This window comes from Sorex araneus, chromosome 6, assembly GCF_027595985.1.
Source record: "Sorex araneus isolate mSorAra2 chromosome 6, mSorAra2.pri, whole genome shotgun sequence".
Taxonomy (NCBI): Eukaryota; Metazoa; Chordata; class Mammalia; order Eulipotyphla; family Soricidae; genus Sorex; species Sorex araneus.
This window is the reverse complement of record NC_073307.1, coordinates 11,981,054-11,994,085: the sequence shown is the minus strand read 5'-3', so window position 1 is coordinate 11,994,085 and position 13,032 is coordinate 11,981,054. Positions and strand designations below refer to the sequence as shown.

Below are 13,032 nucleotides of genomic sequence, written 5' to 3'. Positions count from 1 at the left end.
CAGGTCTGTATTTTTTTTTTTTTTTGACTTTTTGGGTCACACCCGGCGATGCACAGGGGTTACTCCCAGCTCTGCACTCAGAAATTACCCCTGGCGGTGCTCAGGGGACCATACGGGATGCTGGGAATCGAACCCGGGTCGGCCGCGTGCAAGGCAAACGCCCTACCCGCTGTGCTATCACTCCAGCCCCCAGGTCTGTATTTTTAAGCCTAATTAAATCAAACACCAGGCCTCTCTTGGGATCTTTTCTTTCGCAGCTGTTTCTCTTACAGAACAACAAGCAACATGCTGATACTTTTCAGTGTAGAGATACCTGTTTGTTTGTTCATTGTTGTTGTTGTTGTTTTTTGGGGGGGTGGGATCAACCCTCAGTCCTGTTTTCAGACATTCATTGAATGACCATACAGGGGCTAAGAGCGGCGATACAGCAGGTACGGAGGCAGGGCGCTTGCCTTGCATGCAAGCTCACCAGGTTCCATCTCCTGCATCCCACGTGGTCCCCTGCGCACCACCAGGAGTAATTCCTGAGCCCTGAGCACAGAGCCAGGAGTAAGCCCTGAGTATCACAGGGTGTGCCCCGTCCCCTAGCCGCAATGAAAGGAATACAGAGACGGCTGGCAGTACCATCTTCAACGCAGACCCCTTGCCCCATATTTTCAGTTGCTACCCCCCCCCCGCCCCAGTTTATTTTTATGGGGTGACCCCTCCGCCTGGAACATTCCCCACCTCTATGGAGCCTGGTACGCGATTGTCGGGGTGGGGGGGATGTCTTAGATTAGCCTTTCATCTGCAATGCTCGGGGCCGAGCGTGTGCACTCCCCGGCCTCGCCGCGCCCCTGCAGGCGCGTGTGTGGTTCGAGCAGCTGCACCTCCAACCTGTGGAGTCCGGGGATGAATGAAGCCGCCGCTAGTCGGGCTCCCGGCCGCGGCCCGGGCGCCGCTCGGCCTCGGCCGCCGCCTTCGCATCTTTGATCGCGGAGGGGAAAAAGAAAGCAGGAATCCCGGGGGGTAGCGGGATCCTGGGGGTCCGGGAGGCGGCGGGGGGCGGGGGGAGTGGTGAGGCCGACGCCCCCGCGCGGCCCCACGGTCCCCGCCCCGGCGCGGCCCCGCCCCTCGGCCGCGGCCGCCTGTGCGCGTGCGCAGGCGGGAGCGCGCGCCGGTCGGAGCGCCGGCGCCGGGGGCGCGCGCCGCCCAGCGAGTGTTTGACGTGGCAGTTCCCAGCCCGGCTGCCACTCGGTGCGCGCGGGCCGCCTGCGCCGACGTCGGGCCGGGGAAGGCGCCGGGGGCTCGGCGGGCCTCGGGCACGGGGCGCGCAGCGCAGGTAACGCCGCGGCCGGGCGGGCCGGGCTGGGCGCGAGTGGGGGGCGACGCGGGGGACCCTCCTCCTCGGCTCTCCGAGCGCCCCTCGGTGCAGTTTCCTCGGGGACTGGGGGGCAGCGAGGGCGAGGGGTGGGCGTGGGCATTTCCCACCCGCCCCCATCTTTGTGTCTGGGGATGCTGAAACTGCCGGATTGGGGTGCGGGAGCCCCGGCATTCCTGGGGGCACCGCCGGCGCGCACTTCGGGTCCCCTTACCCACTTAATCCGAGGAGGAGGAGGAGGAGAAAGAGGAGGAGGAGAAGGAGGAGGAGGAGGAGGAAGAGGAAGGGGAAGGGGGGGGGAGTGGAAATATTCACAGTGAAAATGGCAACTGTATCTTCCTTCCAGCTCTCGGGCATCCTGAGAGCGAAAGTGATTCGGCCCAATCCCAACTTGGTCCAGGGTGCTCAGTGCTCCCGGGCTCGGTGGTCGGGTGGCGGTGGGCTGCGGGGTGTTTCCGGGATTGGAGCCCCCCCACCCTACATTCCCCCCCCCCGACCCCCCCCCCCCAGGTTTGGATTCTCTCGGCCTGCTCATGCCAAGTGGCTTTGTGCCCCGTTCGGGCTGGAAGCTGAGTCAGGTCTCTAACTCTTGGGGCACGGGCCGAGGAAGTTTGACGTGGCAGGCTGGTTGCATGAGGAAGCAGATTCCTCCCAGGACCGAGGGAAGAGGGACCGTGACTGCTTCCTGCCCTCGGCCGTCCACATCCTCGCCCTGCTTCTCTGTCACTCAGCAACAGGCGGCTACGTAGGTGTGTTCCTGCCGACTGCCCGAGCGTGCCCGGTCGGATGTGCGCGACCAAAGCTCAGGCTGCCACGTCTCTGGCTGCAGAGGGGGCGGGAAGAAGTGAGTGCGGTCAGCAGCGGAGTGGACCAGTAGGCCGGCGCCTGTCGCCGCTCCTCTTGGCCGAGTTCTCACCTGCCAAGGAGAATAAAGTGATCTGGACACACACACACACACACACACACACACACACACACACACACACACACGTTTTTAACTCGACTGCTTTCTTTTTCTTGGAAAGCTTCTGGTGTCATTGAAAACTGCAAATCCAAAGAAAATGCCTCTTTCCTGGAGAGAGGGCAATTTCAGGTCTTAGCAGGTACCAGGTACCCTCATAATATGAAAAGGAAGAGGATGTCTAGGCTTGATGAAGAAACTGGGGGGCAATGATAGAATCTGTCTTTTATAGCTCAGAAAAGCTTGGGCGGGGGTGGGCTTTATTGGGAAGAAAGGATGAGGGAACTGAGGCCCAGGGAGATTTTTCAGTTTATCCCAATGCTGTACAGCCAAGGGCTGGCAGATTGGGAGTGAAGATCTACTTCTCTTGCCAGAATTTGCAGCCTTCACTGCTGGATTATATATATATGAAAGTGCTTTGAAATGTCTTGTCTTTTGTGAAATTGGGTAAATGGAGACTTAAGACAAACTGATATTTCGATTTAAGGTGAAATCAAGATTAGATCCAGTAGATTTGTGAGTGTGTGCCTAAATGCCCATGAAGTTGTACTTCTTAGCTCCTTAAATGTATAGTACTTGTATTCTGGAAAGTAGAGCGTTAAATCAGAAAGTCAGTTGTCTTTGAGAAACCATTGACAACTCTCCAGAAGTTGTAGACTCCTACCTGACTTGGTCGATTTATGACTCAAAATAATGCTGTTATCAGGCTCTGTCTTTATCTTCTCTACTGTGTTTGTTGGACTATTGATTTTCCTTTGTCCTAACTACCTGATTGAAATGACTGAGTAAGACACCACTGAAACGACTCAAGTCATAAAGTCTCGAATGGCAGAGACCACAGACAAATCTGCTGGTCAGATAGCAGAATGACGTGATGACCAGAGTAGCATGCTCTGTGCTGAAACGGGACCTTGGAAACCAGAGACACAAAAATAGTAGATGCGTTTACCAACTTACCAGAGACTAGATACAAAGCACTTGAGTCTTCCTGTGAGTAGGTAGTTGGCAGCTGTTACTCAAATGTCCTGCTCAGAACCTGCTCAGGACTGTAGAAGGAAGTGACTGACTGCCATTGAGCCGTAGTTAGAGTCTGTTTCAGGTGGTGACGATGTGACATATTGTACGATAGGAGGATATCTCATGCCCCTGGCCATCGTACCACTCCCCCTTTTCTGACTACTACTGCTCTTTTTAATAGCTTTACGTGACTCTTCTTTATTTGTTTTGATAGTATTAAGCCTTCTTGTTGACATTTCCCCTCCCCCCCTTCTTTTACAGGGTTTTTTGGCAGAACTATCCCTTGGAATGATATTTTCATCATGAGCCAACAAGGTTATGTGGCTGCACCCCCCTATTCTCAGTCCCAACCTGGAATAGGCCTGTCATCACCCCATTATGGGCACTACGGGGACCCAGCGCACGCAGCTGCTCCACCAGGTAAAATGCATCTTTGCACCTGTCTTGAGCTCCCGGGTTCAGAGACTTGGTTGTTCTCAAGAGCAGCCTTGAGAGAGCTGAATGGTCAGGACGCGCAGCCGAGGCCCGAGGTTAGTATTAGGAAAAGGCTCCTCTAGAAGAGGCTACATCATCGGTTTGGGCATGCCTGAAATTTAGCTCACTTGGTTTTTCAGCATAGATTAAAGCACAAAATCTTCCTGTCTTGTTTTAATTTGAGGTATCATAGTTTACAATAGCCTTTAAGCCATTATGTTATCATTGCTGAGCACTATACCAACCCCTCCTGAGTGTTTTATTTTCACTTATAGACTTGTCCCTGCCGTTAACTAGGGCTGTGAGGTCATTGAGAGAATACAACACTAACTTTTATTATAAATACATAATATCTGTGTACTAAACTAATACTATATATTTGCTATTTTATTACATAGACAAAATTGGTTTGGGCAATGATATAAAATCGGTTTTGATGTTTGAAAAAAAATAGATTTTCACACTGAAGGTTATTCCATGGTAATAAGTAGAATAATCATGACCTTGCCTTGAAGTCTTTGAAAAACCTTTTTGTTGCTGTAAAGTATAATGCTTAGCCAGGAATCTTGGCTTGAGGGACGGAAGTGGGGTGCAAGGAATGGAGTCAGGCAGGAAGTGGGAGTCCTTTTGCTTGGATGGCAGTTGACTCCCCGCCCCCGTATCACAGGGCTGCTGTGAAGGACCAAACATCAAGAACCATCGACGGGGCTACTAACTGCTTACATCAAATCCCAAATCCCCTGTAATCTTCATGAAGACGGTCCTCAGGCTTTGGAGAGAATGCCGAGCAAGTCCACTCCTTGGTGGACATGGACGGAGTGTGAATTAGTGGGGGTCTCTTACTAGCTAGGACTGACTCCGCCGGGCTGTCGGGTCCGGGCTGTGCTGGGGAAGGTGTGGAAAGGGGTGTAGGGAAGCCTGGGGGGAGGCGTCTGACAGCGCGCCCCCATGCCCAGCTGCCAGTGGCATGTTAACTCCGAGAGATTTAGGAACTACTCTAATTAAATTTCAAAATAGGCCCAAGTTTCAAGAGCTTCCAGTTGAGATGTCCTCTTGTGGTCGGGTCCAGTCCGCCCCTGACATTTGTGGTCGGGTATGTTTGGATTCTCCATCAGCCCGTCTTTCTCTGGTTTCTGTCTACCTGGCTGCTCTCAGCATGTGCGTAGGATGATACGTAATCATCACCCTGTATATTGTAGCATGGACTCACTCTTTTTTGGGTTGTTTTGTTCGGGGGGGCCACACCTGGCAGTGCTTAGAGCTTATTCCTGGCTGTCTGCTCAGGGACCACTCCTGGAGGGGCTTGGGGAACGTTATGGGGTGTCAGGGATTGAACTCAGGTCGGCTGCATGCAAGGCAAATGCCTTACCATTGTACTATTGCTCTGGCCCCAAGACTCACTCTTTTCTTAATTGTTAATAATATACACAAAACTCGCCCTAACAGCTTTACATGTATTATTCAAGCCTTTTCTTAACCTTGTATTGTAGCCAGGAAAATGGAATATGTTATATACTATGACTTATTCACAGTCACATAGCTGGTGGTACAGCCAGGATTCATACCCAGGTCTCGTGAAGACATCCCCTCAGACATGGATTACAGAGGGTTGAGAGCATTATCCACCCATGTGTCCTTCCTTCACTGCTGTCCTCTTGAACAGTGCATCACTCAGTGACTCTCCATCCCTGCCGCTCGCCCTCCATGGCTCCGTGAGGTCTCCCTGATTTTCCCTTTTCAGGGCCTTTGGTAGTCTCCTGTTGTCTAATGAGCGCTGTTTGGCCAAAACTCACTTCCTCTTTGGTTTCAACAACACTTTCCTTTTCTGTTATTTTTTCTTAGGGGCTTTCTGGTTATCTCATTCTGAGGATCCCTCACATAATCCTTCCCACCCCCAACACACACACAAGACCTTTCATTGTTGCTATTTCTCCTTATCATTTCGTCTTTACTCCTCTCTCTCTCTCTCTCTCTCTCTCTCTCTCTCTCCACCTCCCTCTCTCCTTCTTCATTCCTTCCTCACCTCTCTCTCCAGGTTTTCCCTTAAGCAGTATAATTCCATATAAAGTTTTAGCCTTTAAGGCTTGTCTGTCTTTCTTTCTTTCTTCTTTCTTTCTTTCTTTCTTTCTTTCTTTCTTTCTTTCTTTCTTTCTTTCTTTCTTTCTTTCTTTCTTTCTTTTCTTTCTTTCTTTCTCTCTCTCTCTTTCTTTCTTTCTTTCTTTCTTTCTTTCTTTCTTTCTTTCTTTCTTTCTTTCTTTCCTCCTTTCTTCCTTTCTCTCTCTTTCTTTCTTTCTTTCTTTCTTTCTTTCTTTCTTTCTTTCTTTCTTTCTTTCTTTCTTTCTTTCTTTCTTTCGTTCTCTCTCCCCCTCCCTCTTTCCCTCTCCCTCCCTTCTTTCCTCTCTCCCTCCTTCCTTTCTTTTTTTTCATTTACAGCATTGGAGATCTGCATCTCTCTGACTCTGCCCCCATGGCTTCTCATCAACTCTTCTCCCTTTCCCCTTCTTTCTGCTTCTTCCTTCTCCTCCCTGTATTCCTGGGCCAAGGGTGACCCAGGCATCCCCCCACTGCCCATTAAAACCATTGCATTTCTCAGCCAGTTGGAGTACAGATTGTCAGAGCATCCCTGTTTTATCCTTTCTTTCACTTAAAGCCCATTATGACTTCTCATTGCCCCTGATTGGATATTAGGTTCCCGAGACTTTATTCATTTACCGCTTTTCCTTTTTTTTCCAACTCCTTTTCCTTTTTTCAGCCACATTTTCACCCTTGTCCCTCAGTGATTCTAAGCACCTAGCCTCGTCATTTGGAGGCTGAGTTGTCTTGATTTACACACCACATCTCCAGAGCCAGCCTAAGCCTCTCCACACCTTCCTTCGGGCCCTGTTCAAGTGGAGTGCTTCAGGCTCTTGCAGGTGCTTGGGGCCCCTCTTCTTCCCGACGCTTATCCTAAACGCTCTTCTCTGTGCTTTCCTTTGCTAACCTCTGTACCGCTTGCCACGCTGTGTTGCCTGGAGCAGAGGTGCTCATTAGGTTTTGATTCAGAGAGCGAGTGAATGAATGACAGGTGCTGCATTTATCGGCAAAATCGTTCTGGGGTGTGTGTGTGTGGTGGGTGTAACTGTGTCTGTGTGTATCTTTGTTGAATTAAATTTGACATCCCTTATTATAAATTCCTTTCTATTTCTTAGATTCTCAGGTGGTGATCAGGTTCTGAGGCCCTATATAATATACCTTTCTGTGAACCGTGGTGTTTTTAATGATTTCAGCCTTCATTTCTCTGTCCTGAATAAACTTAGATCTCTGATTAGTCAGTCAGCATGTGCTTTCCTTTCTAATCTTTCGGGAGATGCTCTGATTGCTTCTGTGATAGATGTTGGCAGCTGAGTTTTGGTTACTTGCAATTATGGATTCTACTGCAAGGGCTGGCCAGCAACGACTCTTGCTTTGTACTTCTCACATGCCATATATTCTTTCCATGCCCAGGTGTGGTGTGAGCACTCTGGTGACATTTAACAGGTTGATCATGAGCTAAATTCCTGTGGTAATACCACAGTGAGTAAAGCAAACTGAATCCCAGGCCGTAGAGGACTTATGCATCAGGTGGCTCTGTGGAGAGCATGAGGGCAAATAGTCCTAGGACGGGTGTGTGGAGGTGGTCTTCCAGGGGACTTGGAGCCCTCAACCAAGAAGGGACCCTTCCTGCTGGGAGCGACCTGAATGCGAGCACGAGCTGGCCAGGGTAGGGAGTTGGCGTGTTTGGGGAGGAGGAAGTGAGGTGGGGATTACGGGGGTGATTATGGGGGTGACCTGTGTGAGGACTGCAAGTGGCCCAGCATGGCGGGGCATAAAGTGTGCCTGGAGAGAACAGTAAACTGAGGCATTCTTGTATGGGGCATCGCCTGCTGCTGCAGTGTTTCAACCTGGGGGTGGTCGCCCTCCGAGGGGCATTTTGCCCAGTGTGACTGTCCGCTTTAGACGGTGAGGTAGGAAGTGAGGAGACGTGAGGAAGTGACCCGGCTGGTCAGGGCTCTCTCCAGACCGCGGTTCCCCATCCTCAGCTCTGCTGACACTGGGGCCAGACGCTTGCTGGTGGAGGGAACCCGGGCTGGGACTGTAAAATGATCGGCAACATTTGTGGCCTCGCTCCATTAGATACCGGCACTCCGGGACTCCCCTTTAGTATCTCCCCCGTGGCAGCCAGCTCCATCCTAGGTATTTCTGAGCTGTCTCTTCAAGAGCACGCTGGTCGCTCCTGACTGTAGACCGCTGGCTTAGGAGCTGACGGACAGGGACTGAAATAGCTGATGAGGTTCGTGGTAAGTTGTGAGCTGTGTGTGTGTGTCCACAGCACCCACCCCCTCAACCCCCCCAGCACAGAGCCTCAAGGAAACATATCTATTGCCACCCTGGCGATAGGGAGCTCATCTTTATTTTATTTTTATTTATTTTTTTATTTTTTATTTATTTAATTTTTTGCTTTTTGGGTCACACCCAGCAGTGCACAGGGGTTACTCCTGGCTCTGCACTCAGGAATTACTCCAGGCGGTGCTGGGAGACCATATGGGATGCTGGGAATTGAACCTGGGTCACCCGCGTGCAAGGCAAATGCTCTACCCGCTGTGCTATCACTCCAGCCCTTCATCTTTATTTTAGACAGCTGTATCATCAATGGTTTCTTTTGTTTATTACTTTAAATTGAGGCACCATGATTTATAGTACTGTTCATGTAGGATTTCCAAGCATGCAGTATTCCAGCACCACACCCTCTAGCAGGGTGTCCACATCTGTCCACCTGCCCAGTCAGCTCGGATCTGTAGAGCAGACCTCAGGTTCTGCGTGCACAACTGGCTTTTAACATTGGCTTTAGTATGCAGATACAGGGACAAATTCAAATTCAGGACTTATTCTGTGATGCAGTTTTGGTCAACGTTCCTTTGCTGATTGCTGAAAGCACTCTTAACAGAAACAGATTTATTCAAGAGTTAGCAGAATTTGTTCGAGGGTTCTGGAAAGCCAGGCAGCCAGGCTCGTGACCGTGTGGTCCACTGAGATGCCCAGGTAGGACCTTCCATCAGCAGCTACTGGCTTCCTACCTCAGAACCACCGTTGTCCCCCAAATCTACTATCTGCCACCAAGCTGGCCACTCTCTCCCAGAAGTGGGCTGCGTGGTTGCATTTCGAGTACATTGCAACCTGGTTTGGAAAGGAATCTCTGGAAGGAGGGTCCAGGTTTCCAGCTGCTGATCACACAGGGAAGGCAGTTAGGAAGGCATTGGAATGGCCACCAAAACGGCTGGTAGCCGTGATGTCTAAGATGCTACCATAATGTCTGCCATGGCCATTCAAGACCAGCTTCGGATTTTAGAGACTTTTCTTTCAACATGACCCAGAGCTCGCTCGTTCTCATCACAGAAGCTTCCTTCCCTATTACCATCCTCAGACTGCTTTATAAAGAACTTGATTTCTCTTCATCTCTGATCTTTGACAATGCCAGTCTGTGGCCAGGGGATGGTGACAACTTGGCAGATAACTGTGACACCGGTTTCCTTTTGCCCTGAGGGTGAAGTCCACACGGCACAGGAGACTTCACGCCACCGAAACCAACGTGGACCGCCTTAGCTCCTCCTTTCTACCCCGTCTCTCCCTGCTTGGGTCCCACTAGCCTCTCTCCTGGTGGCCTCCAGTCCCTGGTCTGACTTTGTTCTCAGGAAATTCCTGCGTGTCCCTCATGACTGAACTCGGTCTTTCATCCCCGAACTCTCCTTGATTCCCCCAGAAGAGTTAGGCAGTCCCTCTGCATATTATCACACTCGTCACTTGGCTCTGTAATTGTTTGTTTTCATGGTTGTCTCTTCCCTAAGAGCTCGCAGCTCTCAAAGGCCCATCAGTGTATACTGAACAAGAAGTTTGAATCATTGCTGCAGAGTTCATTAAAAAAAAAAAAAAAAAAGAAAAGAAGGAAAAGAATTTTTTACTAAGATTAGTGTATGAGATCTGCTCACATAGATGATAATTGGGTTTGGGATTTTTTAATTTATTTATTTAAGCCTCGGTGTGAGAGTTGTCCATGAAGCTTGCTATTTACCTACTTATTTAAGAAATGAGATTATCTTTGGGTTCTTTTAGTGCATGAACTTATTTATCATTTCAGCACTAGTTTTGTGAATTTTTTTCTTCTGTCCAAAATGAATGTTTGAAGTGAAACTATAGGGATGTATAGAATGAGAACATAAAGGCAATTCCCCATGGCTAGTGGAAACTACACAAGATGTAAGAAGGGGCAGTGCGTGTGGCCATGGGGGAGAGGACGCTTGGGCTTGGGCTGTTTTCATAGATTGAGCCTTGTTCTGGATGCTCTCCTCTGCATCACCTCATTTAACTGCAGGACAATCCCCAGGGACAGGGCTATTGCATTGATGCAGTGTTGTGACCGCAAATTCTGAAAGATTTTGTCAGGCTTAGAAAGGGTCATTGGTAGGGAAGGAATTCAAATCCAAGTCAAGTTTTGCTTAATCTTCTGGGTGTGTGGGGTTGAGCACTTTACAGAAAAGATGTAGTGTTCTGTGTGCTGGAGAAGTACAAGGGTTAAGATGCTTGCCTTGTATGTAGCTAACCCTGGTCCAGTCCTCATCACCATATATGGTCCCTTGGGCTCCACCATGAGTGGTTCCTGAGCACAGAGCCGGGAGTAAGCCCCGAGAACCTCTGAGTATAGCCCCAAACTCTCCCCACAAGGAATGAAACGTTAAAATGTATACAATTTAGACAACCCAATCAGCTCCCTAGTTACTGGAAGCAACCTTCTTGAGGAAGATGGAGGAAAGGGATCACTGAGTATGGAACACCAGCATAGTCCAGCAGAGGGAGAGGTGGCACAGAGACAGCCCGAAGGCCCCCCAGGGCTGTGCCAGAGTGAAGGAGGCTAAAGAAAATGAGAATGGACTTCGAGCTGAATAGGAGTGAAGAGAGTGACAACGGAAATATTCCTTCAGTCCTTGTCAAACACTGTGTATGGGCTGAGGAGAGAACTTAGGGGTCAGGAGTACACGCCTTGCACACGCAGGAGCTCAGCACGGCATGCCCCCGAGTGGAACCCTAGAGGCGCCCAGCACCACCAGCTTAGGCCCTGGTGGCCTCTGAGTATGACTGGAGTGACCTTGTCGGCCCTGGGCACCAACAGACTCACCCAGCCTTGAGCTGGCCCCGTTGGCTGAATAGCACCGAGAGGAGCACTCAGCTCCCTGAGCACTGCCTGAGAGAGTCCCTCCCCCAAATGCCGTTTGAGATCACAGGCCGACTAGAGAAGTCTTTCCTTCTGCACCGAGGGGAAGCTGAGGTCCCCAGAGATGAACTCTGTGCTTGGGCCGTATTTTTGCTGGGGAGAGCCTTGATCTTCTCTACCCAAGCTTAACGATTTTTTTTTTCTGTAGAAGTGAGAGGAAAATGTCTTAAAAAAACAAACAACTTGTTCTTTTTGTTTTGTTCTTTAGTTTGGGGGCCACACCCAGTGGTGCTCAGGGGACCATATGGGGTGTCTGGGATTGAACCCTGTTTGGCCACTTGCAAAGCAAACTCCTGTCCGCTGTGCTCTATCTCCAGCCCTTGAAAGAAATTTCTGAAGAGAAACATTCACTGTCTCTTAGGCGATCGGGTGGCAAATAATCGAAGCCACCCGGGCCTGGGGAGAAAGCTCAGAGGGCTGCAGGCCGGCCATGTGCTGGGACCATGACCGCCCCGCCCCCGCCCCCGCGCCTGACTGGAATAAGCCCGAAGCAGCAGTGCTGAGTTTGGCCCCGATACTTTGAAAAACCGAAATTGACAGACATGTGAAATAAAAATATATCAGGCGTGTATAGTGATGGCCTGGGAACACATGTAATGACTTGAGTTGCCCTGAATGGACTGTCACCCCACTCTGGAATTTTCCAGTCCTGGAAAAATCGGTTTTAACCTCCAAGACCGTGATCTGGATTTATGTTTGGTTTTGCCTCCGTTTATTTGCTTATTCACCATTTCTACTGAGTTTGGGCTTCACACTACTGCTAATCATACCGGTCATGCAGACATCACTCCAGCACCACACATGTTGCCAGAGACCCTCCTTCCCTCCACCAGTGTCCCAAGGACCCCTTTCAACCTACACCCCCAGCCCCGCTCCCGGAACCCCCCTTGTGAGCTCAGCTCTATAGAAAACATCTGGAGTTTGGATTTGTTGGAGAAATCAACACAATTTGCTTGCCCTGGTGCTGTCACTCAAACAAAGCCGTTGTCAGAGCCCCCCCCCCCCCCTCGGCCCCCTCCCTCTGTCGGAGCTCTGCTGTGCTTTGCTGTTTCTCATTTTCCTTTTCCCCCAAATTTATTTTCTGATGCCCCAGTGGACTGTTTCATTCTGGGCGCTCGCATTCTCGCTGTGTCAGTGTGTTTCGCGAGTGCCTTTGCGACACGCTAAGGCGACCGTTCAGCGTTGTCCGGCTTAAGATGACTCCTTAGCTTCCTGCTCTCCTGGCCTCGACAGACGGCGGCTACTCCAGGACCTGGCACTGATAGGTCTGCAGGGGTTAAAGCAAATGAAAAGACAGCTTGTTCTCACCCATTTTTTCCCCCATTCTTCCTCGACACCCTGCCACCCCCACCCCCACCCCCCCACCCGCATTTGTCTTGCTGATTTAATGTCTGTGCTTCCTCTGCATGTTCAGACTCATATAAATTCATCCCCTTCTGTTGCAGGAATGATGAAGCCAGCAGGGCCTATGGGGGCTGCTGCCCCTGGGGGCGTGTTGCCTCCGGGCCCTCCACCCCCTGGACCCCAGCAATTTGGCCAGAATGGAACACACGTGCCAGGCCTTCCTCCCCAGAGGTAAGCGCGGAGGAGGCCACGCCTCCAGCTGTCTCAGAAGCCCCCTCTAAACTCGGTCGGTTCAAAGTTTGGCCTCTTACTAACTTACTAAACGGAAGACTCACACGTAACTAAATCAGAAGCTTGTATTGGAAAACTGCCTTCCCTGGGGAAAAATCACTTAGAAAACATTAGAGGAAAAAAATGTGAGATAAGCACAGATTTTATTTGTATATCTTTTGGTTTGGGGGCCACACTTGGCTCTGCACTCAGGGATCACGCCTGGCCAGGCTCAGGGACCGTAAGGGGTGCAGGCGACTGAACCCAGGTCAGCCACATGCAAGGCAAGTGCCCTGCCTTCTGTGCTATCTCTCTGGCCCCATA

General features: G+C 50.6%; 1 protein-coding gene across 2 annotated transcripts in view; it reads left to right on the top strand.

Moving 5' to 3' along the window:
- Positions 1-1,174: 1,174 nt before the first annotated feature.
- The window catches only part of SEC24D (SEC24 homolog D, COPII coat complex component), a 91,457-nt gene continuing 79,599 nt past the window's right edge, over positions 1,175-13,032 (top strand). For both annotated transcript variants that reach the window (XM_055142081.1, XM_055142080.1), the window contains exons 1-3: positions 1,175-1,321; positions 3,600-3,758; positions 12,540-12,669. In XM_055142081.1, the coding sequence (XP_054998056.1) occupies positions 3,641-3,758; positions 12,540-12,669 (248 nt within the window). In that variant the 5' untranslated portion in view covers positions 1,175-1,321; positions 3,600-3,640. The remainder of the gene's footprint in view (positions 1,322-3,599; positions 3,759-12,539; positions 12,670-13,032) is intronic.